This window comes from Pongo abelii, chromosome 9, assembly GCF_028885655.2.
Source record: "Pongo abelii isolate AG06213 chromosome 9, NHGRI_mPonAbe1-v2.0_pri, whole genome shotgun sequence".
Lineage (NCBI taxonomy): Eukaryota > Metazoa > Chordata > Mammalia > Primates > Hominidae > Pongo > Pongo abelii.
The window spans coordinates 121,859,387-121,884,629 of record NC_071994.2 but is presented as its reverse complement, the minus strand read 5'-3'; the positions used below and the strand labels follow the sequence as shown (position 1 = coordinate 121,884,629).

The window sequence follows — 25,243 nt, the reverse complement described above, 5'->3', positions numbered from 1 at the left end:
ATCCTGCTCTGGAGGGAAGACCCATCCCCAAGTGCCTCAGCGCCAAGCCCCCCACACCTCCGGACTTCCACTCACTTCTGTAGTCCAAAGGCTTTATTGTTCTGCTGAAATGCTTACAAATACTGAAAACCCCCAGCCTGGGCCCAGGCAACCAAGGGCTCAATGCTGGGAAGGAGAGCAGGGGAGGTGGGCTTAGTGTTAAGGCGTGAAGGGCGAGGCCAGACAGCTGGAGGCCTGTTCCTCCACTCTCCATTTCCATCGCCCTTCGGAGGCTGAAGGAAGGGCGGCGGCACCACAGGGCCCTTCCCCTCTGCTGCGTCATCTCCTGCTCAGGCTTTCCCTCTAGGTGCATTGGAGGAATCCTCTTTCCCTGTCGGAAACTCAACCCTGTACAGAACTCCAACCATAACCCTTCTAGCTTCCTCTCCCAACTGCATCGCTCCTCCTCTGTTCCATAGATCCCCCGGCTTCATCCCTTCTGGCTCTAAGCAAGGCACCAGTGGAAGGAAGAGGGCTAGACTGGGGGGCTGGCAGCCTGTGCATCAGGGCTGAAGACACAGGCGGGGGCAGGAAAAAGGTGTTCAGTCCCTTCCCCCCAGCATGAGATGCCCAGGGGCCTGGGCTGGAGAGATGATGGCACGTACCCTCAGATGGCCCACAGCTGAAGCAGTCGGCTGGGCCACAGAGCTGCAGCAATTAGTATGTAACCATGGCAATGAAGCAGTCACTATGGTAACCATGGTGATGAGTCTGCAACTAGGGGATGGAGCTGGGACCTCAAGGTTGACACTTGAGATCTCTGGCCCTTGAGCAAGGTAATAAAAAGTATAAGGGAAAGGAGAACAATGGGGCAGAGCGGGGTTTGAGAAATGGGAAGCGGGCTGCCTGAGCTATTACCCCACTCTGGATGTGGCTCTGCTCAGCCCCCAAAGCCCCTGGCAAAGGGGTCTGAGGCAGGAGGGGATCTTTGGCAGCTTATGGTACCATAATTTGTCTTTTAGAAAAGAGAAAACAGGCTGGGGAGAGCAGGTGTCAGGTCGGAGCTGAGGCCCTCTCTGTGACAGCTCCTCAGCCCTGGCTGGGCCTGGGGCAGGACCCTAAAGGGTTACTGCAAGTTCTGGGCTCCCAGGAGGCAGCAAAACCACCTCCACTTTTCTTCTTCTGGCTGGTTCTTCAGGAGGCCAGAGCCCAGAAACTCACAGGACCAAGCTCCTTACAGAATATTAAAGTCTTCTTATACAAAAGCCCCAGTTGTGCTCTGCCAGGAGGCCCACGGCAGTTAGTTCATGAACTGAGTGTAGCCCTCAGCCCCTGTGACAATGACATCCATCCAGATGCGCATGGCCTCTGCAGATGGGGCCACCATGTAGTACAGCCGGTCGTGGGTCTTTACGCAGAAGGTGAGGGCTGGGTTCGGGCTCTGCCAAAGGAAGAGAGGAAGGTCTAAGATGGGGCTCACCCATGCCCAGGAACATTCTCACCTACCTCCCTATCTGCCCTTTCCCCTCCCAGCCCCTAGAAAGCCCTGGAGCTTAGGACTGAGTACTAAATAGGCCCAGAGCCTAGACCCCACCAGTCCATGTGAACCCCAGGCTGAAATGTTCCCTTCTCACACCACAGCAGTTCTGGTCTCTCTAAACTCCCTGGACCCTGACAGAGCTATACCCTGACAAGGGGGCACTGGTCCTTGGCACCCCAGGTTCAAAAGTGAGTATCAAGAGGATCAAACACAAAGGCTTTTCCAGTGAGGACCAGAGTTTCCTCTCAGCAAAACAGGGGCACATAGAAAAAGCTACAAGTAGGATGCTAGGCCCTGGGACCCCAGAGGAGCAGAGATCAGGACTGGGGTGGGCACCAGAGAGTTGGTGGCAGCAAGGCTGACTTGCATTAGGGAAGCAGGCCCCAGCCTCAAATATCTCCTGTTTATCAATTTCTCCCTATCGAATCTAGTCTTTAAGGGTCCCCTCCACCCCTTCCGGCCATCCCTTCTGTATCACCAGACCCCCATGGGGAGACATCCTGCTGTCATTTCCAGGAGAGGGAGGCAACAAGGAGAGGGAGGCACCCAAGCCCACAGGAGCTTCTTGCTCTTTGCAACCTGCTTTCTGCTCCTCCCTTGGGCCTGGGGGAAGGGAGGGGGATGAAGGGGAGAGTCAAGGGTCAGGGATGAGTGGGGTACAGGAGGTGTTAATGTGCTGGTTACAGCTAAGTGGGGAGGGGTACCTCAGTCACCATAGTGAAGCGGAAAAACCTCTTCTGGGAAGGGGAGAGGGAGAAAGGAAGAGAAAGTTGACAAAGAGAACAAGGACTGGGTTGGAGCCTCTGTAGAGGGCAGGCTGGAGGCCTTTGCTCCCAGAGCCCCACCAGGCCACCCCTTCGCCATGGCTGTCCCTCTGGCCCCCTCTGCTGCCCTCCACCCCTGACCTTGGCTGCACTGCGCAGGTGGTCGTAGTACACTTCCTCAATGGCCTGGAAATAGATGACTCCCTTCAGCTTCGTCTCATGCTTGTCTGCAAAGCAAGTAAGGGTGGGCTATGGAGCCAGTCACACTTCAGGTCTAGCTCCATTTACTTGGAGCTCCACGGCCTGAGCTTCCAAATCTGGGAAATGGGGTGAAGATGCTAGTCTCCCAAGACCCCCAAACAGAACCCAATACAGAATCCTAAAGATATGGATAATGCTCAGCCTCATTCATAATCACAGAGAAATACAAATCAGAACTCCACTGAGATACCACTTCTCACCTACCCCAATGACAAACACATACAACAAATATAAAGCACACTTTTGGCAAGTCTATGGTGAAGGAGGCAGTCTAACGACAGGTGGGAGTATAAATTGGTAAAACCCTTATGAACAATTTGGCCATGTCTATCAAAATTAGAAAGGCATTTATCTTTTGATCCAATGCTTACATTTAGGAGAATTTCTCTTTCACATATACAAAGTAACACACACAAGATTATTAAGTATAGTATTGTCTACAGTCACAGAAGATTGGAAACAACCAAAATATCAATCAAGTGGAGACTGGTTAATAAGTTAGTGTGTGTCACATCATGGAAGACTAAATATAGCTGTTAAGTAGAATGATATAGGCCAGGCATGGTGGCTCATGCCTATAATTCCAGCACTTTGGGAGGCCGAGGAGGGTGGATCACCTGAGGTCAGGAGTTCGAGACCAGCCTGGCCAACATGGTGAAACCCCGTCTCTACTCAAAATACAAAAATAAGCCAAGTGTGGTGGTGCATGCCTATAATCCCAGCTATTCGGGAGGCTGAGGCAGGAGAATCACTTGAATCCGGGAGGTGGAGGTTGCAGTGAGCCGAGATCACGCCACTGCACTCCAGCCTGGGCAAAAAGAGCAAAACTCTGTCTCAAAAAAAAAAAAAAGAGAAAGAAAGAAATATCTGATACAGATACAGACTCAGAAATAAGCCTATAATTTTACCCAGATATAATGTTTAGATATAGATAAATTTGATATAAAATGATCTCTAAGACACATTAGGAGGTAAAAAAGGAATGTACTGTATGCCACCTTTTGTGCAAGAAAAATTATTTGTTTATATTCTCCTACAGAAACTCTACAAGGATATACAAGAGATTAATAAAAGTAGTTACTGTAGTGGATGGGGCATAATTCTCAATTTAAACCTTTTTATTTTTTTTTATTTTTGAACTATATGAATACTTTTACCTATTTTTTTTAAAAAAAGATAGGAAGCACACTCCCTTGATGTGTACAGAGCAGTTAGCACATACATATAGCATATAGCCTCTGGAGGTCAGAGGTGGCAGGAAAGGGGCAAACTACCTGAGCAGAGGTGACCATTCAGTGAGAAGGGGCAGGATCCCTGTCAAGGGAAAGCACAGGGCCTGGGCCAACTTGTCTGTGGCACTGCTCAGATGCTACAGCTGACATCCTTAACAGTGAGCCTGCGTCCTACAGGAGAGGTCACGCCAATCACTAAATTCAAAGGTGCCGGCTGGAAGTAAGCTCTTCCCTGAGTGCTCCTCCTCTCCCCGACCTCTGTAGCTTGGTAAACGCAACTTACGGACTGCTGCCAACATGTCCCTCCAGCCTTGTATCACAGCCTTCCCCTGCATGAGTCCCAAGTCCTATCTGAGCTTCTCACTGTTCCCTTAATAATACACTCTGTATGCTGGAACCGTCTCCTCCAGCCCATTTCCTTGGCAAACTCCTGAACGATCTTCAAGACCCATTGCAAAATGTCACCACGACAGTGCACAGTTGTGCTCTCCTGTGTTCCCAGAGCACAGATGCTCCTCTGTATAGAACTTATGCTGAATCTGAATCCTCCTTTATCCATTCATGGTCCACCTCCCCCAACACAAACAACTATATGCCTGGCACACAGTAGGTACTCAATACTGAAGGAATGAGTCCTAGACACTGGGATTCAGAGAGAAGTCAGAGACCCTTCTCTTAAGAAACTACAATCTCACAGGGAGGAAAATACAGACACACAGCCATGTAAACAGCTAGTAAAGGCATGGCTAGGAACCCCATGAGACCACCTACGCATCACAGGTTGTCATGAGTATTAAATGAAAGAACACATTTAAGGTATTCAGCACAGTGTGTGGCACATAACGTGGCACTGTTATTATATCATTACACTCCTGGATTGATGTCACATGGAAAAACAGATGCTGGATAATGCAGGGGTTCAGAGAAGGGTGGGAATCACTCCTAGTAAGGTGGGGTCAGGAAAGGCTTCCTAGAGATAATATGTAATCTGGACTCCATGCAATGAGGGGGTTTCTATCGAGTTGGCAGGAAGAGGGTCCAAGTGGAATAGGCAAGGCACCCAGGGCCCTTATCCAGTCACAGGCCCATTTCTGACATTTCCTTCTTGGGAAAGGACCAGCCCTGCCTGGCTCTGGGCCTGCTCAGCCCTCCAGCCCCTGTTCTCTCCCATCCCTTCCTTCACAGGAAATAGTAACACACTCCTGCCTCCGCTTCCTTACCACCCACCTATCCTCAATCTTGTGCAATCTGGCTCCTGGCCCCATGCACAGCAGAAAGCCTTCTCTTGACAAGCTCTCATCCCTGAGTCTAACAGCCTTTGGGCCACATCTTTCTTGGCCTTCCTGCAGCATCCATCACTGCTTGGTGACACCTCCTGCTTGTGAATGTCTGCTCCTTTGGCTGGCTTCCTTCCCTGTTTCTGCTCCCATTTCTATTCCTGCCATCTGAACTTAGTCTCCTTTTGTTCCACAGGCGCTAAGGCCACATATGCCAAGCACCAGCCCAGCACCTGGCATGTGGTTAGTGCTGGCTTCCTGTCTCCTGCCCCTTCTCCCTCTGCTGGTCTCTCCTCTTTCTCCTTCCCCACACGGGTAGGTCTGCCCCAGGGTTCGGCCCTCTCCCTCCCCTCTTCGCTGCTCTGCAGTCTGACTGCCCAGGTTCAGTCTTATCTCTGTCTCTTCGGAGCTGTGGGACCTTGGGCAATTTACTTAACCTCTTTGAGCATCATTTTCCTCATCGGTAAAATGGCATAAAAATAGTGTTTCCCTCATAGGATTATTTCAAAGATTAATGAGATGATGCATGCAGAGTGCTTCGCACAGCACCTGGCTCATGCAAATGCTTGATAAAGGTGATCTGCTATTACTATTATTCCACCTGATTCAACTATTACTCCACCTCTAATCCTGACCATCCTCCTAAACCTAGATGTCCCAGAGGCAACCTCAATCTCAACATGCCTAAAATGGAACTCTTTTCCCCAGGCACGTTTCTTCCTCTGCAAAGTCCCTAGTCCCTCTACCTTCCTGGCCCAGAGAGAAACATGGGACACCTGTGCTTCTGTCTCTCCTGCTTCCTCAAAACACGCAGGACCCAGGGTGGTCAGGGAAGTTTTCTTAGAGGGGCCAGCAGGTGATCAAGGACCAGGTTAGGGGGGAAGCGGGCACTCCAGACCTGAGTATCTCTGGCACCAAACTCTGCAGCCCTTTCCCCTCTTCTGAGCTCCTAGCAGGATTGCTCTTCCCAGCTGTGCGGCTAGGTGAGGCTGTGTGACTAGCAGACAGCCCCATCTATGACTTCTGGACAGAAATGATGTGTGTCACTTCCCAGCTAGGATATTTAATACCAAGGCCGGGCTCACTTAAGCCTCTCTTTCCCTCTGCCACTGTGGCCAGAAATGTTCCCAAAAGGCATGCTGAAGCAAAGACAACGCTGATGCACAGCAGAGCCCCCACCAACTCACAATGTGCAGTCGACATGTATTGGGCATAAGGAAGCCTAGTACTTGTAAGCCACTGGGATTTTCTTTTTAATTTTTTTTTTTTTTTGAGATGGCGTCTCGCTCTATCGCCAGGCTAGAGTGAGTGGCACGATCTCAGCTCACAGTAACCTCTGCCTCCTGGGTTTAAGCAATTCTCCTGCCTCAGCCTCCCGAGAAGCTGGAACTACAGGCGCATGCCACCATGCCCAGCTAATTTTTGTATTTTTAGTAGAGACGGGGTTTCACCATGTTGGCCAGGATGGTCTCAATCTCTTGACCTCATGATCTGCCCGCTTCGGCCTCTCAAAAGTGCTGGGATTACAGGCATGAGACACAATGCCCGGCCTTTTAATTTATCTTTTTGAGACAGAGTCTCACTCTGTTGTCCAGACTGGAGTGCAGTGGCGCAATCTTGGCTCACTGCAACCTCTGTCTCTTGGGTTCAAGCAATTCTCGTGCTCAGCCTCCTGAGTAGCTGGGACTACAGGTGCATGCCACCACGCCCAGCTAATTTTTGTATTTTTAGTAGAGACAAAGTTTCACCATGTTGCCCAGGCTGGTCTCAATCTCCTAGCCTCAAGCTATCTGCCCACCTTGGCCTCCCAAAGTGCTGGGATCACAGGTGTGAGCCACTGCACCTGTCCAGCCACTGGGATTTTATGACTTCTTGTTACTGCAACATACCTTACCTCCTCCCGACTAGGGTAAAACACAACATCCCACGCTCCAAGTGGGAAAAGTACAAAGGGAGTTCCAGGGATGGGAAACTAGGCTAGAGGCTGGAATGGAGAGAGCTGAGAGAGCAAGAGGGTCTAGTCAGCCTGTTCCTGGGCTATCCTGAGCACTCCTTGGCACTGTTCAACTGCTTGTCTTGGAGTCTCTGATGGAATTTGTCCAAGGGGGAGTTCCCAGCCCAACTCCGACCATAAGACCCCATGCTCCTGCAGTGCCTGGATGTCTCCTATCAGCATACCCATTGTGCATGGTTATAACTCTTGTCTGCTTCCCCGACTATAAGCTCCATGAGAGAGCTGTGGCCATCTTACTCATCACCAGAGCCTAGAACAGTGCCTGGAACTTACTAGATGCTTAGTAACATTGCTGAATGAAGGAATGAATGAATGAACACAAAAATGGAGGTGAACCAGGTACACTGTGTACATTTTCAGGGAAGGAGGGCAAAGCCCAGCCCAAGACTCTGGTCCCCTACTTGGAAGCTTGGCCTCCTTCTAGAAGACCAGCCGTCCTGGGTAACAGAGCCCGGGGATCCTGGCTGGCCCCCGGGGTGGCCTTGTGGGAACTCACCCACATAATAGGAAAGGGTGCGCTTGAGCCGGTCGAAGACAAACCAGCGCTTCTTCCATGATTTAATCTTGCCGCCCATCTTGACCAAGTAGCCACGGCAGACCTGGTGGGAAGCAGGAGTAAGGAAGGGCCCAAATGTGCAGCCCTTAAGCCTTAAGTGTGTGCCATCGCCTATGCCTGTATTCATGGGGGATTGTCCCCAACATCTCCTCAGGCCAGCACACCAGGTCCTGAGACAGAGATCTGGTTATGTGAGGGTAGAGACTGACGCCACTATTCCAACGACCCAGGAGGTGCCTCTCACCATGGGATTCTCCCTCTCCCCAGCACCCCAGGGCCACACACGCCTTGTACCTTGCTGCTGAGCACCACGTGCAGGCAGGTATCAACACCATGGCCTGATGACTCAATATGTGTCTTCAGGTCAAAGTCCTCCTTCCGGATTGGCAGGTAGCGGGTCAGGGGTCGTGCCTGGGAGCAAGAGGGAGGGTCAGGAGAGTCTCCTCTCTTCCCTCATTATTCCCCTGTCCAGGCTCCTTGGCTTCACTTCTAAACCCCAACAGCCTGACATCACGCCTCCCTAACCCACGGCGGTCACTCTGGCTCCACAGGGCTTATGGCAAAAGTGGAGACCTACCATGCCTACGTTGACTCTACCTAGGGCCGGGCAAACTGCGAAGTCACTCTGTGCCTCAGTTTTCCCACCTATGACCAAGACACGGCATCTTTGTCTTGCCCTGCCCCTCCTTTCCCTCCTGAGCCAAACAGAATAAAGCAAGAGGCCAGATATGAACATGCTCTGGGAAGAAAAGCCCAATAAGAAATCTAGTTTCTGACTTCACATGGGACCTTGTTTGGGTCACATCCCTTCTCTGGACCTTAGTTTCCTTCCATGTAAAACACTGGCTTTGAACTAGATAATTACTAAGGTCTACTCTACCTCTGATACTAACTAGAATTCTCAGTCGACTGGAATATTTTTCTACTCTTCCTTTCCCAGAAGAACATTAAAATGGCCAGGAAACATCACATATTATTTAAAGAAAAAAACAAAGTACACGACCCCACAGATAGCTGATTCTACCCATTTCCCACACCAGACACCAGTGGCCACTGCAGCAATGCCTGAGCCCCAAGACAGGGGCTAGAAGACAGACTCCCAGAGCAGTCACTGACTGAAGCAGGAAAGGGAAATCAGGCATTTTACAAATATTCCAACCACAGGGGTAAAATTCACAGCTTCTTTTTTTTTTTTTCCTGAGACAGAATTTCACTCTGTCATCCAGACTGGAGTGCAGTGGCACGATCTCGGCTCACTGCAACCTCCACCTCCTGGATTCAAGCGATTCTCATGCCTCAGCCATCAGAGTAAGCTGGGATTACAGGTGTGTGATACCACGCCCAGCTAATTTTTGTATTTTTTGTAGAGATGGGGTTTTGCCATGTTGGCCAGGCTAGTCTCTGAACTCCTGGCCTCAAGTGATCTGTGTACCTCGGCCTCCCAAAGTGCTGGGATTACAGATGTGAGCCACTGTGCCCAGCCTCTTCTCATTATTTCCCAAACCCAATCCAGTTGACCTATCCCTTAGGATTTATTTTGTTGCATTGTAGGAAATGAGGGAACTGTGATCACTGCTTGGGAAAGATTCCAGGGGACTCCCAACCTGGGGAAGCCTACAGAGACCTAATCAGAAGGGACAGCCTAAGTCCTACAGATTCTCATGGCGGGTGGTGGGAGTTAGGATTTGGGACCAGAGACATGGGCAGATTTCCCAGCCCAAACCAATTTCTCCTTCTGCTTTCCATTGTTCTGCTCAAGTCTCCTATTTAAGGACAAAGGGTAGGGCTGGCTCTTGGGCAAGGAAGGATTTCTGTCCCGAAGAGAAACTAGTACAATTCTGTCTTGGAGATGTAAACCAAAAGTCAGAGTGAGGTCATCCACTGATGGTGGGGACTGGAGCTGAAAGGTCCTGTGGGGTGTGGGCCAGCACACCCTGAAGTTCCACATGCAGGAGAGGCAGCAGGGGAAGCAGAAGGGAAGGTGCAGTGCAGGCTCATGAAGCGGATCTGAGGCCCTGGAAAGAGGCCAAGGGGAGCTACTCTGATTCATGACTACCAGCTCCCATCTCTGGGATGCCTGTCCAGACCCTCTTCTCTGACCCCAGATGTCTGCAAGGTGGCCTGCCACATCCTTACAACCCACTACCCCAGCACACACACACACACACACACACACACACACGAATAGTCCTGGTGGGTCTGTTTTGGGGTCAATGAGTCCCAGGTAGAATTCTGCTAGTATTAAGCCAACAGCAATCTTTTCTGGAGTAGAACAGGTTTTACAGCCCAACACAGAAACCCTGGGATCTCTCCACTTCTCTATAGCCCTCACCGTCAAGCCAACCACCACTGTGCCCCACTGCCCATTCACCTGGGAAAACTGTTTCTCCCGCATCTTGACCTCCTTCTCGACCAGCTGCTGCCTCCGGGCACTCTCACTCTGCAGCCTCCGTTCTACCTGCTCACGCCTCCGCCGCTCCTCCTCCAGGGCCTGCCGCCGCAGCTCCATCTCCCGCTCCTGCCCCCAAAGCCAAGGGGTCAGCACCTATGGCCATCCTCTTCCCCCCACTGGCCCTCGTCACACCTGGGCAGGGCTGCAGGAGGCATCCACCTCAGGGTAGTCTGGCATGAGGAAGCATCATCTGCAAAGCCCACCCTCTCCCAGAGCCCTGGCTGGTTAAAGAGAAATGCTTTAAGCATGACTGTCCTGACTTCAAACCCTGGCCCTGCTACCACTATGGGCTCTGTGATCCTGATAAAATAATTTAAACTTTTTTTTTTTTTTTTTTTGGGAGACTGAGTCTCACTCTGTTGCCCAGGCTGGAGTGCAATGGCACAATCTCGCTCACTGCAACCTCCGCCTCCCAGGTTCAAGTGATTCTCCTGCCTCAGCCTCCCAAGTAGCTGGGATTACAGGCACCTGCCCCCACGCCTGGCTAACTTTTTTGTATTTTTAGTAGACAGGGTTTCACCAGGTTGGCCAGGCTAGTCTCGAACTCCTGACCTCAGGCAATCCGCCTGCCTCGGCCTCCCAAAGTGCTGGAATTACAGGCATGAGCCACCGCACCCAGCCATTTAAACTTTTTAAGCCTCAGTTGCCTCATCGGTGAAATGAAGTTAAGAATGCCCATTCCTGGAATTATAGTGAAAATGAAATTAGATCATGTATATAAATGCCCATCACTGATTCCAGTTGGAAAGCACTCAAAAAATAAATGGGGCTCTTACAATTGTATCTGAATCCTCGGAACATGGGTTATCTAGACCACTTTTTTTGACTGCTAATATAGTCCCTTCCCAATCACTAACTGAAGGCCTTTTGAAACTTCAAATTAGAAACATTTGCTATTGAACTTCAAACTTTATGGGAAAAAAGTGACTAGAGATTAAGGTCAGAACTGAACTTATAAACGCCACTATAAAAGGATTTTAGAAGTCATTAAAACAAATAATTAAATACAGAGCATGTCAGTGATGCTTTATATGTCTTAATTACTAATAAAGACCTCCTATACCATTAACTCCCATTTACTATTTCTTCCCAGCTCAAAACTTAGCAGAATCTCCTTTCCCCACATTTGCCAGGAGATGCTTATACATTTGTCATACTTAGACATAAATAAGATAGGAGGCATTCTTTTCTGGCTGGTCCTCCATTCAGACTGTCAGTATCTGTTTTGTATTAAATCCCTCAAACTGCTGACCTTACTCTCTGCGTCCCACTCTCATCTCAAATATGCAGAGTGCCTCGAATGGTGGACACAGAACAGCTTCTGCAGATCCTTTATTTATCTTCCTTCCTAGGCACACATTTCATCAGCCTGCCTATGCCCAGGATAAACCACGGGTCCCTCTTTGCTGAATCCCAGCTCCGTGCCCACGTGAAGGAGCTGTCAGCCCTCTCTGCTCCCAAGGCTCCCCAGCCAACACCTCTACACTGACTTGGACATCTGCCTCCTCTTCTGGTCTATACTTCACCCACAGTTCCTGCTTTTCCTAATCAGCCCCAAGAGGAATGGCCTGCCATACGGGTAGACAGGAATCAAAATTCCTGTAGTTGCCAAGAAGTCTACAGAAGTAAACATGCAAAAACTGGAAGTTTCCATACAGAAAATTATTGGTTGGAGAATGGTTACTGTGCTGCCTTCTCTGTTCCTAAGAGCTATGAAGTTGTAATCTCACCAAGCCTCCCTAAGCCTGTTTGAGGAATACAACCTTTTTTTTTTTTTTTTTTTTTTTTTTTTTGAGACGGAGTCTCACTCTGTCGCCCAGGCTGGAGTGCAGTGGTACGATCTCGGCTCACTGCAACCTCCGCCTCCTGGGTTCACGCCATTCTCCTGCCTCAGCCTCCCGAGTAGCTGGGACTACAGGCGCCTGCCACCACGCCCAGCTAATTTTTTGTATTTTTAGTAGAGACGGGGTTTCACCGTGTTAGCCAGGATGGTTTCGATCTCCTGACCTCGTGATCCGCCCGCCTCGGCCACCCAAAGTGCTGGGATTACAGGCGTGAGCCATCGCGCCCGGCCGGAATACAACCTTTTAAAACATTTTCTACCCCAAGGGAATGTGGCAAGGCTAATGTGGGTGGAAGGGCTTGGGGTGGAGCACAGGCCCTTGACATGCAGTAGGCAGCTCTGTGCCCCAACACAGATCTTCTTCTGCCTCCCTGATCCAGGTCAGACTCACCCTCGACTCCATGAGCCGGTTCTTCTCTGCGTGAGCCTCTTTCAGCATCTTCTCCATCTCCTCGATCTTCCCCATGTCCAGACCACTCGCACTGGGGAGAGAAGGGGAAGAGGAGGTGCATCAAGGAGCTGAGGCGGTGGCTGAGGGAGGCTGCGGGCCCAGGCGTCGGGGGTACCTGGACATGTTGTCAGGGGAGCAGGCCGAGTTGCCCCCGGTGGAGATGCTGGTCTCCATGCTGTCAGAGCTCTCCAGACTTAGCGTGTCGTAGGCATGCTCACTCTCCTCCCCACGCTCCCGCCCCACAGGCAGGTGGTGTAGGATAGAGTGGTGCATGAGAGGGGGGAAGCCCGAGGGGCCCGCTGGGAAGGGGGCTGCCCCGTGAAGGGCATCCCACTGGCACTGTGCCTCAGCTGCCGCTTTCTGCTTCAGCTCAGCCAGTCGCCGCCGTTGCTCTTCAATCACCTGTTGTCCTGAAGGAGAGACAGATGGGAGTCACAGTGGGCTCCCCACCCAGCTAAGGAGCAGGCCACTGGCAGCACAACACACACAGGGAGGGGTAAGCAGGGAGAGGTTAACACAGAGCAGCCCCCTCTCCCCGCAGCTTCCCTAAGGCCCCTGCAGCTCCAGGCCTGGCTGCTCTGCCAATGCTTCAGTCGCCTGCACAACCGGCCACAGATGCACAGTCGGGCTTCAGTGCTCTTTCGCACCCTGAGTCCACATAGGACACCAAACCTACCCAAGTAGTGCCGGGGCAGCATGACAGCCAGTTGGCTCCAGCTCACAACCAAGGCCTAAGTAGGTCTAGGCAGGATACATGCACCCACCCTGCCTGCTGGAGAAGGGAGAAGGAAGAGATGGCGGAAACCCCATGAGCACCCAGAATGCCAGTGCAGACCCCTGCAGACCCCCCTGCAATGCAGAAGCAAAAGCAACAAACGCAAGAAAGAAGGCAGGGGAGACATGGTAGAGCACAGCTGAGGGTAGAAGAGAGGCCAGCTGGAGGGGTGAGGCCAGCAGACACCCCATCCCAGCTCAGCCTGGGACCCTGCCTGCAGGCAGTGGGGACCTGGGCAGGACACATCATGCTGATGCCAGGGCAGGGACTGCCTGGCCAAAGCAATGCCCTCTATGACCAACGTTCTACCTGCTGGGTCGTCGGTTGGGAGGGGCTCGGCGGGAAGCGACTCGACTGGCGTGGGGGACCCCGGGCAGAGAGTACGGTAGAGACACAGAGGGGGTAAGAGGAGAGAGAGGCACAGACATGGGCTTTCAAAACAACCAAATTGCACACAAGCAACAAGGACTCCTGGGTCCCCAGAGCCAATATCTCAGGCAACCATTTCTAGAAGTCATCAAATCCATCCCCTGCCTCCAGAGAGGGCAATGTCTAACCCGACTCAGGTCAACAAGCAGTTCCCTTATTGGCTAGGCTCTCTAGAAAAGATGTCACAGCCCCCTAAGCCCTTAGTCTCCTGCCCTGAAGGCTTTAGATAAATATCCAGGAAGCTCTTCTTTAGGTACCCACTCTAAATCCTTTCTGCTCTTGCCTAGATCCCAATTAAAGGAAAAACATCCTGTGAAAGGTGTGAGCATAGAGGAGGCATGGCAACTACCCAGGGTCCCCTCAGGAGAGCAGATGGGCTGGCGGGGCAGTCACTCACCCTTCTGCTGCAGAGCTAGTTGGCGCTTGGTCTCGATGTCCTGCAGCGTGGCTGCCAGGTTGCGAGGAAGGCTGCCCGTGCCATTCTGGGTGAGTAGAGTGCTCTGCAGAGGAATGGAGAGTTCGGACCTGGGCGCAGAAGGCCCTTACCCCCATTCCCAAGGCTTTTATGGGTGGTCTTGGCCTCTCCCCAGCGTGGAAGTCTCCATCCCCAGCCACATGTGCAGCCCCACCCACTGTCCTCAGACCTTTGGGGAGGGGCTACGCCCCAGGGTAGCCACGCTGAGCTGGGAGGAGGAGGAGGAAGAGCCAGAGGAGGAGGGGAGGGGGCCGCTGCGGGTCCGGGGAAGGGGGCTGGTGGCCTCGCCATCCATCTTGGAGCGGTAAACCTGGAAAGAAAAGATAGTGCCCAGTGACTTCTGGCTCCCCCATTGGCCACCACCCCCATGTCACCGAGTCTGCTGTGATCTGACGTACCGCCCTGGCACTAGGCCTCTGAGGCCTTCTGGCTCTGACAACAAGCCTCCTGAGCCAACCCAATGGCCAGATGCTATTGGCAGCTGCCAATTTTCCTTTCCAGGCTGTTCCTCCCTGGGCCAATCCCTAGCCCAACCCTGGGTCTAAGAAAAGACCTGTAAACAGACCTATGCAAGGATTTAATGTCAGTCAGGCAGTTGTGCAGGAGACCAACTAGAAGCTGGGTTCCCTCTGGTCCTAGCTCTGCCACTAACAGGCTGTGTGACCTTGGGCCACACACCTCCCTACTCTGGGCCTTGGCTTCCTTATCTGCAAAAGAAGGGGGTAGGACTAGACTAAATAGTGGCCAAACTCCCCTGCAGCACTAGCATGTGGTGAATATGGCCTTGAGTGTCACAAACCCTGACTTGGCATAAGCTCTGCTACTTCCTAGCTGTGTGGCCTTGGAGAGATTACTTATCTTCTCTAGGCCCCAGTGTTTCATCTATAAAATGAGTTAACTTCATCTACCTCAAAGGCCTATGATGATGATTAGAGAATCAAAACACGTTAAAGTCTCTAACCAGCTGGGTACACAGTAGAAGTCTTACATGATCAAACTCCTCCCCAAGGAAACATGAAATTTTAGGTGAGGTCACAGTCTTACAGATGCAGTGCCTTTACTCAAGGGATGATCTTAAATGGTCAATCTTAGGTACTGCAGCAGGTCAGTGGAGGAAACCTGAGAAGACTAGCCCAGCCCCCTTTCCCACCCCATGATCAGTTGCTTGCTGCAGATTCAGGTAGGCCCATGCCCTCCATGGCAACTCTGAGGAGGCTTAGGCTGTCACTTCAGAGTCTTTGCCCTTTGTTTTCTGCTTCCAAGTGTCACTGCTGGAGAGACCAGGAGAACAAAATACTGGCAGTTCTTCCCAGGACACACTAGTTCCAGTTGCCACAGGCCCAAGAGCCTGTCAGGCCCCCAGACTGGGTGAGAAGCCCCGGGTGTTGGGGGCTGCCAAGCATAGGCCAGACCCACAGCCTAGCTCAGCACAGGGTACCAAACAGATCCCAACCTGACCACAGCTCCAGAATCCTCTTCCACCAGACACTCAATCAGATAGTTTTAGACTATGGAGGCTGGCCCTCCCTCCGGTTGCCCACATGCCAGGATGGCTGCCCAAGGAGTGACCCTCTCAGGGCCCAGAGGTGCCCTCATTGCCCTGACTGGGCTGACGCCTCCACTCAAGGTGGTACTGTGTGGCTGATGGATTGGCAGGAGGTATCAGAGTGCACAGGTGCAAAGGCTGGGGAGGACGGGCAGTGAAGGAGGGGTTACCTGCAGCTGACGGGAAGCTTTGGCGGGCAGAGGCGGGGGAGAAGAGTGAGGGGAGGCTGCAGCGGGGCCAGTCCCCAGCCCGGCCATCAGCTCCTGGTACCACTGCTCTAAGTCTACAGCAGGGAGCAGCAGCTTCTCCATCTGGAGGTGGGAATGGGGAGGGGAAAAGGGGACAGGAGGGGAGGATGGAGAGGAAAGACCAGGAAATAAAGGGAAAGGAAAAGACAGGAGAAGGGAGAAAGAAGAAAGAAGAAGAAGAAGGAAGGGGAAGGTTAAAGGAAGGCCATATCAGGGAAATGGACAGGAAGGTGAAGGAAGAAGGGGAGGAAGGAAGGGAGAAAGGAGAGCATCAAGAAAAAGAAGAGAAAAACAGTGAGACAACAGTTGCCCTGAATGTACTAAGGGCAAAGAGAAACAGTCAGGGTACAACTTCCAGACCATGGACATTTGCTACACCAGCCATGAAACCAGCCACCAGACAGAGCCTGCAGGCACTGGGCACTCCCCTTGGGCTGGCCCAGAGCCAAGAGGCCAGGTGAGCAGGAGCAAAACACACACAGAGCACACCAGTCATGGGTGGGGGTAGCAAGAACTCACAGACCACCAACCTTAGGTGAAGGCGTGATGGAAGCGAACGAGGAGGAGGGCAGCATGGGAGGAAGGCAGGTGGTGGGAACCAGGTCCCGGGAGGCGGAGGCCCAGGGAGAAAGGCCTGGCACAGGGGCTGGGGGCATGGGCGAGGTGCCCCGCATCACCTTTAGCTGCTCAAGCATCACGTACTTGGGGCAAGGCCAGACGCAGGAGGGAATATAAGAGGTTAATGGAACCAGAACACATGAGATGGCCCTACCCACAGGGGAAGGGAGGGAAAGGGCAGGAAGTACAGAGCCTGCAGTCTAGGAAAGCCAGAGTCCTCTCAACTCGACATCCTCATCCTAGAGCAGAAGGCCTGCCCCTCCCCGGGCCATAGGAGCTGAAGAAAGCTCCCAAGGCCCCGGGGAAAAAAAGAAACCACTCCCAACCTCCCCTTATGCAGGCTGCCCTTCTCCCTCACTGTTGAACACAGACCCTTCTGTCCCCCCAGCTCCACCCAGGCCCAAGGGGGAATCTAGGCCATCCATAAAGAGGTCCTTGGGCATTGGTGGGCACCCTCGGTGGCTGGTACCTCACTGTCAGGCAGGGGCTGGGCGAGCACACTGGGGGAAGTGGCAGAAGCATAGGGGTCCAAGCGGCAACACAGCTGGAAAACTTCTGCCAGGGTCACATATTCCTGGGGTGCCCAGTAGAAGGGGTAGGGATGGGCAAAGAAGGGGTTAACAGGGTTCAACAAGGTGCCCAACACCGCAAACTCCATGCCAGGCCACAGGGCCATCACTCCGTGTCAATACAAAATCCAAGGCAGGGGTAGGGTGCCTGCTATGCCCATAGATGGCTGCAGGGAGTGACGGAGACCAGAAAAGGGCAGCAGAACCAACTGTCTGAAGGCTCCTCCTGCCCTCCACTCTTAGAGCCACTTTGGCATCCAGTCCTGCCCCAAGCAGACCCTGAAGGCCCATGCCTGAATTCGCCCTGGGCTGGAGGCAGGCAAAGAAGCCCACAGAAGGCCTTCTAAGAGTCCACTGAGGATCAGAACCCAGCTTCCAGAGACCCCCCCGTCCCCAACAACCTGGCAGTCCCCAGTGGGGCACACACATGCAGCACTGAGCACCAGTCACACCATTCCCCAGGGTCCCCTCACACCCCATCAGCCCAGGCAGGAGCTAGAAACAGGTGGGGGAAGGTGGAGACATCACCAGGGCCTGAGCAAGATGGGCTGTGAGAAAGAGGCCTTAGCAAGGAACAGCTAAAAGCCTAGCAGAAAAATGGGCCCACTGCCCAAGGTAAGTCCTTGGAAAGATGCCAACACATTTAACTGTGGGTTGGGAGAACAGGGACTGTCGTATTCATCACCTGTCCTTAGAAACTGAGCTTATCTGGGTGCTGGGAGCATGGTAGACCTCCACAATGCATGCTGAATCAAAGCGCAGGATCATAAGCCTGCTCTACCCAAGGGGCCCATCCAAGCCTAGCTCTAGAACCAGGTTGTCCTCTGGGGTCATGGAAAAGGAAAGTCAGCCAGAGGGTCCAGCATGTTGTGAGAACTGATGAATGGCATGCAGAATATAGGCAAATTAATATGCAATTCAATGGGCTGCCCAGGCACTCTATGGAATGGCGGCATGGCACGCTCACACACACTCTCCCAAACTCTGGCCAGCCAAGAAACTATCACCACATGCCCTTCAGCTAAGCCCTGGGAGGAGCTGTAGGCAGGGGCTCAGCAGGCAGGCAGACAAGCAGTGGGCAAAGCAGAGCACGCAGTTAGCTGTGATTACCTCTTGTGCTTTGGGGCAGAGAAGAGTGGAAGCAGGTGGGGTTAAAGAGACAGAGGAGGCCCCAGCCTGAGAAGACCCTGGGAAAAGGCCCAGAGCCTTAGTCCCCAGCCCCATCTCTGAGGACTCGGAGATGAGCAGCTCGGCCTACAGAGAGGGGACACGGTGAGGGGCTGTATCCCTCACACTTGGCCCAGTTCCCCACCCCAGGCCTATATTGTTTGTGTAGTGAGGCAGGGAGGGAGGGAACGAAGTTGGTAAACCAGATATGTTCTATTTGGAACTCACACACCAGACATACAGACTTGGGGAAGAACCACTTATAGGGCCTCAATATCCTCTTCTGAGACAAATGCCTAACTCAGGACTGAAGCCCAAGAGCCCCAGGATCAGCACCCCTATATCCCTATGCTCCCCTTCAAGGTGAGTCCATCCAGTCCGGCCCCTACCAAGCCTCTGAGCTGTCTACCCACCCAACCCAGGTCCCTGAGTCTCCCCATATATATTCAGCCACCAAAAACAGTGAAATCTGTGGGCTCCTGGGAACCCCAAAGGCAACTAAACAGAAGCAGCTGGTAGCCATGGAAGATCAAATTCCAGAGCTTGGGGCCATTCCTCCTCAAATCTCTCCCATTCAGGAAGATGCCCCTACACAACCTCAGCTCCTGGGGTGAAGGTGCCATGTGTTACTCAGAGCCTCCCAGGACACCCCTTGGGCCTGAAGCTGGGGCTAACCCAATCATGATACCTCTTTGAGGGTCGATGTGGTCTTCGGGAAAGGCCTGCCCCCTGTGAGTGAGTGGTATCTCCTTTCCAGCACAGTCAGTTTCTCTTTCTCCTGCGAGCCCAGAATGGCAGAGTCAAAGAGGAGTGGGAGCCAGGAGACTGTGTGAGGGGGGCCCTGGGCTCCACCCCAGCACGTTTACACCCCAGCCCTTCTGCACTCCTTCCCACTTACCCTACTCCAAGTCTCCCGGCCCAACCTGAGGGACCCTACCTTTTGCAGCAGCTGTAAGGAGGCATTCTTGTCCCGGGCCAGGCGTTCTGATTCCTGCACGGCCTGAGCCCGGATCTGCCCAGCCTGACTGTCCAGGATGGCCAGGCGCTCCTAAAGGAGATGGGGTGGTTGATCAGGCCCTGGGGAGACAGGGCTGAGCCCAAGGTGAGAACTAGCTGGCTCTCCTGCCCAGAGACTCAAGGCTAAGGTGAAGGGGATCAATCAGCTCTTCTGCTTGGCCTCAACTCACTCTAAGAAAACAGGCTGCCATGTGGGCTCCTTCCCTCAGGCCTCCCTCCCTCCCTTGACCAATGACCCCTGTGCCATTAGGCACACCACTCAGATCCTCAAATCTCCCTTTCCTTACCCCACAACCAATGGGTCCCAAAGCCTTAGAGACACTCCATCTGCCTCATTCTCCCGGTCCCAACCCTACTTGCCACCACCCAAATCCAGGCCCTCTGCTTCCCCGGTCTGGACCTTCTCACCAGCCTTTGCTTCCACTCCCTCAACTTCCTGATCCACTCCACACTGTCACAAATATCTTCCTAAGATGACTTTGAGGTTTGTTTGCTTATCTGAATTTTCTAATCTTTCTAAAAAAAAAATTACTTTCTAAAAAAGGAATATTACTTGAATAATTTTTAAAAAATCCACAAGTAAGGTCAGATCATGCCTCTCCTCAAAATCTTTCAGGGGCTCCTCATTACACACAGGATAAAGCACAAACTGCTTACGAGGCATTCGGGGCTCCTGAACCCTTTGCAGCTCCCCTCCCTCTTACAGCCTCCATGTCCTTTCAGCTCAGCCACACTGTACACTCAGCTGTGTAGCTATAAACTCTCAGGCCTTTCTTATGTTGCTTCCTTAGGCCAGAAGAGCTGTTCCAATCTTCTCTACCTATCAAGGGCTTACTTATCATCTACGACTAGACCAAATGCTACCTCCTCTCCAAAGCCTTCCTTGATTGCTGATTTCTTTGCTCCTTCCTCTGTGCTCACATTTTTCTGTATCACCATCTGCCTTTATTATTGTTATTTGTGAATATATCTGTTACCACCACCACCAGCCTGCCCCAAACGTAAGATCCACATTGTCTTTTCCATCTTTATACCCCCAATAGGGCTTTTAGAACAGTACCTGGCTCAACAATCATGTGCTAAAAGGAAATGAAAAGATAGAAAGTAAGGGGGAAGGATGAGAGATGGGAAAAATGGGCTGGGTTAATCCCAGGAGGGCTTCCTGAAGAAGGCGGCCTTAAACCACCATCCTTAGGAACAAATCATGAGAAAGGAAGAGTTAAAGAAGGGAGATGTCCCAAATCTGGGGTCAGTCCAAGAGAAGACCAAAGTAGGCTGGCCGGGCGCTGTGGCTCACGCCTGTAATCTTAGCACTTTGGGAGGCTGAGGAGGCTGGATCACCTGAGGTTAGGAGTTTGAGACCAGGCTGGCCAAGAGAGTGAAATCCCATCTCTTCCAAAAATACAAAAATTAGCCAGGCGTGGTGGGGGGGGGGCACCTGTAATCCCAGCTACTTGAGAGGCTGAGGCAGGAAAATCGCTTGAACCTGGGAAGTGGAGGTTGCAGTGAGGTGAGATCACACCATTGCACTCCAGCCTGGGCGACAACAGCAAGACTCTGTCTCAAAATCAACAACAACAACAAAGTAGGCTAGGCAGTAATCCTCACCGCAAGAGCTGCCATCAACTAAGAACCCATTAGGAGCCAGGAACTCTGCTAAATGTTTTGCATTTGTTACATAATTTAATAAGCTCCTTTATGAGGCAGCTGCATTTATACCCATTTTATAGGTGAGAACACCAACATATTTAGGAGCTAAGATCTCTTAGCCAGCTAAGTGGTAGAGCAAGGATTAGAATCATCTATTGGACTCCCAGACCAGTACTCTGAGCCACTCTGAATCAGAGTGGAAAGGGCAGGGGAGCACAGGGCACCAGGGCAGACAGAACCTAGGGTGGGACACTAGGGTCTGAGGATGAAAGCTGGATAAGGTTCCTAAGGAGGAACATGGGGAAGAATGTGATACCCCAGGTCCCAGAGGCTGAGCTCCAGTTTCCCAGGAGCCAGGGTGTGTGTGGGAAGAGGAATCCACTACTGCCAAGCCCTCCCAAACTCCCTGGAGCTTATACTCACCAGAATCCCAAAGGGATGAGATTAGCTGATCTACAGCTCCCTACTGCATTCCCTCCAGAAAGAAAGAGGAAGAGGCTAGAGAAGTGCCCATCCCTAGCCTCAGTGCAGTACAGTTGAAGGAACATGGGATTTGGGCCAACAGGCCTGGGTTCCAATTCTGACTCTGAAGCTTATATAATGGGAGGCTTTGGGCAAAATGTGTAGCTTCTCCTACTCCTAGTTTCCTTGTCTATAAAATGGGGATAACAGCACTTGTCTTGTGATACCATCCTAAGGACAGCATGAGGTAATCCAAGGAAGGCTCCCAGCAAGGTGCCTGACACACACCCATGTGCTTAGGTGTGTCAATTTTCTTCCTTCCTTTCATCAGTCAGTCTTATATCCAGAAAGTGCATTTGTAAGACAGCAGCTCAGGGAGAGAAGCATGGGATCTGGACTCAAGGAAAGTCCAGCAGCTCCCCACTTACCACCAACCCCAGGCTAGCCAGCAAATCCCGTACGTCACCAATTTTAGACACCCCTCCCCAATCTCACCACCCTCACTTCCCCCACACTAACTCCAGCCAGGCAAAATGTACATGCATGTGTGCATGTGCATGGCCACAAGCTTCAGCCATAAGGGTGGAAGCTGCTTGAGCCATCCTCTCCAATCCCTCCCTCACCTCTTCCCAACCCTAACACATACCTCCTTCCAGCTTTACGCCCCAAACTCACACACAGGCACCTCACCACCATCCTGTGGTCTGGCTGAGATCAGGAGCAGACAATCACAGTATCTAGCTAGTGTGTCACAGCCGGCCAGGCCACAATACCTAATAACCCTTGTTTTATAGCTCAGCCAAGGCAGGGCCGAGCCATGGCTGGAACCGAAATGAATGCCCTTTCTAGGGCCCCTAGCTGGCTCTAATATCCAGATCTCAAATCTTTCTGTGTGTCCCAGCACTTCCACCAGACAAGAGCTCTGCAAGCACAGGGGCAAGCCTCCTCCTCCTCCATTTTTCACCTTCCTGCTGGGCCAGTGCCAAGCTCTGAATGGGAGCAGAATCCACTTTCCACTGGAAGACTGAGGGGAGTCAGAGCTTAATAATAATAGCTATCCTTCACCGAGTGCTTACTACAATCACATCCTATTCTGTCTTTACATCTTGTTTAATTCTCACAACTACCTGTTATAATTCTCATTTTACAGACAAGGAAATCCAGGCACAAAAGACGAAGTTAACTTTTGTGAGGTCATTGGGATTCAAACCCAGGTCACTGGCCTCCAACAGCACGCAGCAGGGAACGAGGTGGGGCACACCTTCCTCTTGGCGATGCTGCGGAGCAGCTCAGCCTTGCTCCGGAGCAGCCCCTGGCCGGCCAGCTCGCGCTCCTCCTCCACGCGGCTCTCCCGCTCCAACTGCTGGAACTCCAAGTCCTCAAAGAGCTTTGTCTCAGTCTCCAGGGCCTCTGCCTCCTTCAACGACAGTGACAAAGGGAGTTGGGTGGTGCTTGCAATGCCACTCTGGGCCTGGAAGGCCAGACCACAGGGGCATGCGTTGTATGGGGCTGGACCCGGGGAAATTGGGTAAGAAACCTGCCTCCCCCCAGCTCCCGCTGTACTTGGCCTTGCCCTTTTGCGGGCATCATGGCCTGGAGCGCTGATTCCCCAACCTTCCCGGTTCCCTCCAAACCACAGCACCGACTCTGGTGTCCGGCGGGTACTGCAGGGGCCAGGTGGTCCCGTCCCACCGCTCTCCTCTCTTCCTTCTGGGGCGTGGCCCGCGGGGCCGGGGGAGGGGGGGCGGTGGAACTGACCCTTCTCAGCTGCTCCTGTAACTGTTCCCGCACTGACTCGGGGCAGTTATCGAGCTGCGTCTGGAGCTCGGCGTAGAGCGCCTGGCGGGCCTCCAGGTGCCTCCGTCCCGCGGCCAGCTCCGCCCTCTCCTGGTCGGCGGGAGGGCGAGGGAGAGGGCGGGGCACAGGGGAGAAACAGAACACACACTCCTCAACTCCGGCCCGGCAGCGGCGGGAGGGGAGCGCGGGAGGGCGGCCAGGGCGGGACAGAATGGGGGTCGGCAATGGGGGTTGAGAGAGGAGAAAAAAAGGCTGGAATCAAAGAGGAGAATAACCAGGTGAGGAGAAAGAAAAGGGTAGAAAGGGAAAGTGAGGAGGGAAAGAGGTGAAGAGGGAGAGGGCCCAAGACCAGAAGCTGAAGGGTAACACGGCAATCAGAGGTGCAGGGGATGGGGTAACACAGGCAGAGGTGTGGGGGCAGGGCACAGATTTTGGTCTCCTGGAGTCCCTTGAACTGAAATTGTTGGGTAGGTCTTGAGAAAAGGCCCTCTGTTTTCTCTCCAAACCAGTCAAGGCTGGTTCTGCATCACAGAATCGCAGCCTTCAGCTCTCATCCCTCCCCTTCTACCACAGCCCAGAGACCAAAATTTAACCCAGGGAAAAAGAGTAGTGATGGTGAGGGTTAAATCCAGGGTTGGGCGTGAATCAGGAGCTGAGGATGTTAAAGCAGTGCGGCAGAGGGGACCCCAACCCAACACCCTTGGCCTCCCTCCCCTCCTGCCCAGGGTCAGGGTGGGGTGTTGGCCCTGCAGGCTGAACTTCAGGGATGAGGGCTGCAATTAGTTCGGGCCGTTTCCACGGTAATAAGAGTCCCAGGAGTGGGTACAGAGGGGGTGGACGGTTCTGTCTGGGGTGAGATGACACCTCTGAGGGTGGGAAGGGGGACGAGGGGAGGGTTTGGTGAGTCACCCCTCAAAGGACAGGCAGAGGAGAAACTGTGATTACTGATTCCAAAGCCAGAGTGGAGCCATGGGCTGAGGGCAGGGGAGGGAAGCCGAGTGAACCCTCCACACCACTGCCATCACTACCACCATCACCATCACCACCGTCACTACCACAGCCTCGAATAACTTCTCTCTTCCCCACAGAGAAAGCGAAGTCCAGGCCTCCAAAAAACTCCAGGTCAGTGGGAAATGAGGTTAGGCAGGTTCCTTCTGAAATGCTGAGCTTTATCCCTGGGAGTGAGGCCCTGTGCTGAACCCAGTCACTCCCATCCCTCTACCCAACTCATCTACCCATCCCCAGAGAGGAGGACCTGATCAGGCCAGTTCCTGGGGTCTGGGTGCTTCTTCATCCTTGGACTCAGCCTTTAAAATACCCTGTGTTATAGGTGCTCAGGAGTGAGGAGAAGAGTAGGGGTTACCCATTACCAACCTCTGATGGGTATCTGAATTTGGGAAGCCCCAAGGGAAAGCTAGGAAGGGTAGCCACTATGTTGGCAGAGAGGTCTTGTGCAAGCCCTCCAAGACCACACCCACAACTGGGCATCCTTACTCCTTGGCTCCAGAGGGCAGGCAGGGGAATAGGTGGAAGACAGCCTGCTTTGCTGTGCAGGAAGCTGCCAGGAAGCCTCCTTGGGTTATCTCATGCTGTCCTCAGACAGTAGCCTAAGACAGCAGCCTAGGCATTTCCAATGGAAAGAACTCTTCAGTCTGAGCAGCTCCACAGCCAAGCATTTCCCCCACCCTCATACCCCTCCTGCCAATGCCCCCTTGAGTAAAGTTGAGCTACCAATCCTCCTGCCAATTCCTTTCATATAAAAACTCTGGGGTCCCACACCAAGAAAAGAAGGAGGCAGCATTAGAGGGGAGAGGCCAGGAGCACAGAGGCACCCATTGAGTTAGTGCAAAAGCGGGCATGGCTCAGCCCTACCTGGGTGGCACTGGCAGTTAGGGGCATGCGGAAAGCCCAAGTCAGTGATTAGAAGGGGCGTTAGTGTAGGCCTAGTTGGCAAGCGTGGAGTTAATTTGGCACAGAATTTGGGAGTGTGGTTTTGGGGGCCAGAGCCAAAGCTCCAAAAAAAAAAAAAAAAGGGGTCAACGAATTTTTAAGATTCTCAAAATTGAGGGCAGGAGGAAGAAACTCAAAAACTCCAGAAGGAAAATTAAATTATTGGAAAAA

General features: G+C 52.6%; 1 protein-coding gene and 1 long non-coding RNA gene across 28 annotated transcripts in view; one reads left to right on the top strand and one right to left on the bottom strand.

Annotated features, from left to right (window-relative positions):
- Positions 1-78: 78 nt before the first annotated feature.
- PHLDB1 (pleckstrin homology like domain family B member 1) overlaps positions 79-25,243 on the bottom strand; it is a 50,393-nt gene continuing 25,228 nt past the window's right edge. For 5 of the 27 annotated variants that reach the window (XM_063711437.1, XM_063711436.1, XM_063711431.1 and 2 more), the window contains 16 exons: positions 23,084-23,212; positions 22,587-22,742; positions 19,134-19,244; positions 18,885-18,974; positions 16,373-16,543; positions 15,765-15,905; positions 14,218-14,358; positions 13,971-14,073; positions 13,454-13,498; positions 12,485-12,779; positions 12,310-12,400; positions 9,995-10,141; positions 7,918-8,034; positions 7,564-7,666; positions 2,425-2,510; positions 79-1,420 (listed from right to left, as the gene is read on the bottom strand). In XM_063711437.1, the coding sequence (XP_063567507.1) occupies positions 1,280-1,420; positions 2,425-2,510; positions 7,564-7,666; positions 7,918-8,034; positions 9,995-10,141; positions 12,310-12,400; positions 12,485-12,779; positions 13,454-13,498; positions 13,971-14,073; positions 14,218-14,358; positions 15,765-15,905; positions 16,373-16,543; positions 18,885-18,974; positions 19,134-19,244; positions 22,587-22,742; positions 23,084-23,212 (2,067 nt within the window). In that variant the 3' untranslated portion in view covers positions 79-1,279. The remainder of the gene's footprint in view (positions 1,421-2,424; positions 2,511-7,563; positions 7,667-7,917; positions 8,035-9,994; positions 10,142-12,309; positions 12,401-12,484; positions 12,780-13,453; positions 13,499-13,970; positions 14,074-14,217; positions 14,359-15,764; positions 15,906-16,372; positions 16,544-18,884; positions 18,975-19,133; positions 19,245-22,586; positions 22,743-23,083; positions 23,213-25,243) is intronic. The other 22 variants (XM_063711446.1, XM_063711442.1, XM_063711443.1 and 19 more) reach the window with 13 other exon arrangements.
- Positions 717-11,761, top strand: LOC129048794 (uncharacterized). The gene is made up of 3 exons (XR_008511436.2): positions 717-815; positions 1,621-1,707; positions 11,428-11,761. It is a non-coding gene; the product is annotated as an uncharacterized LOC129048794 (long non-coding RNA).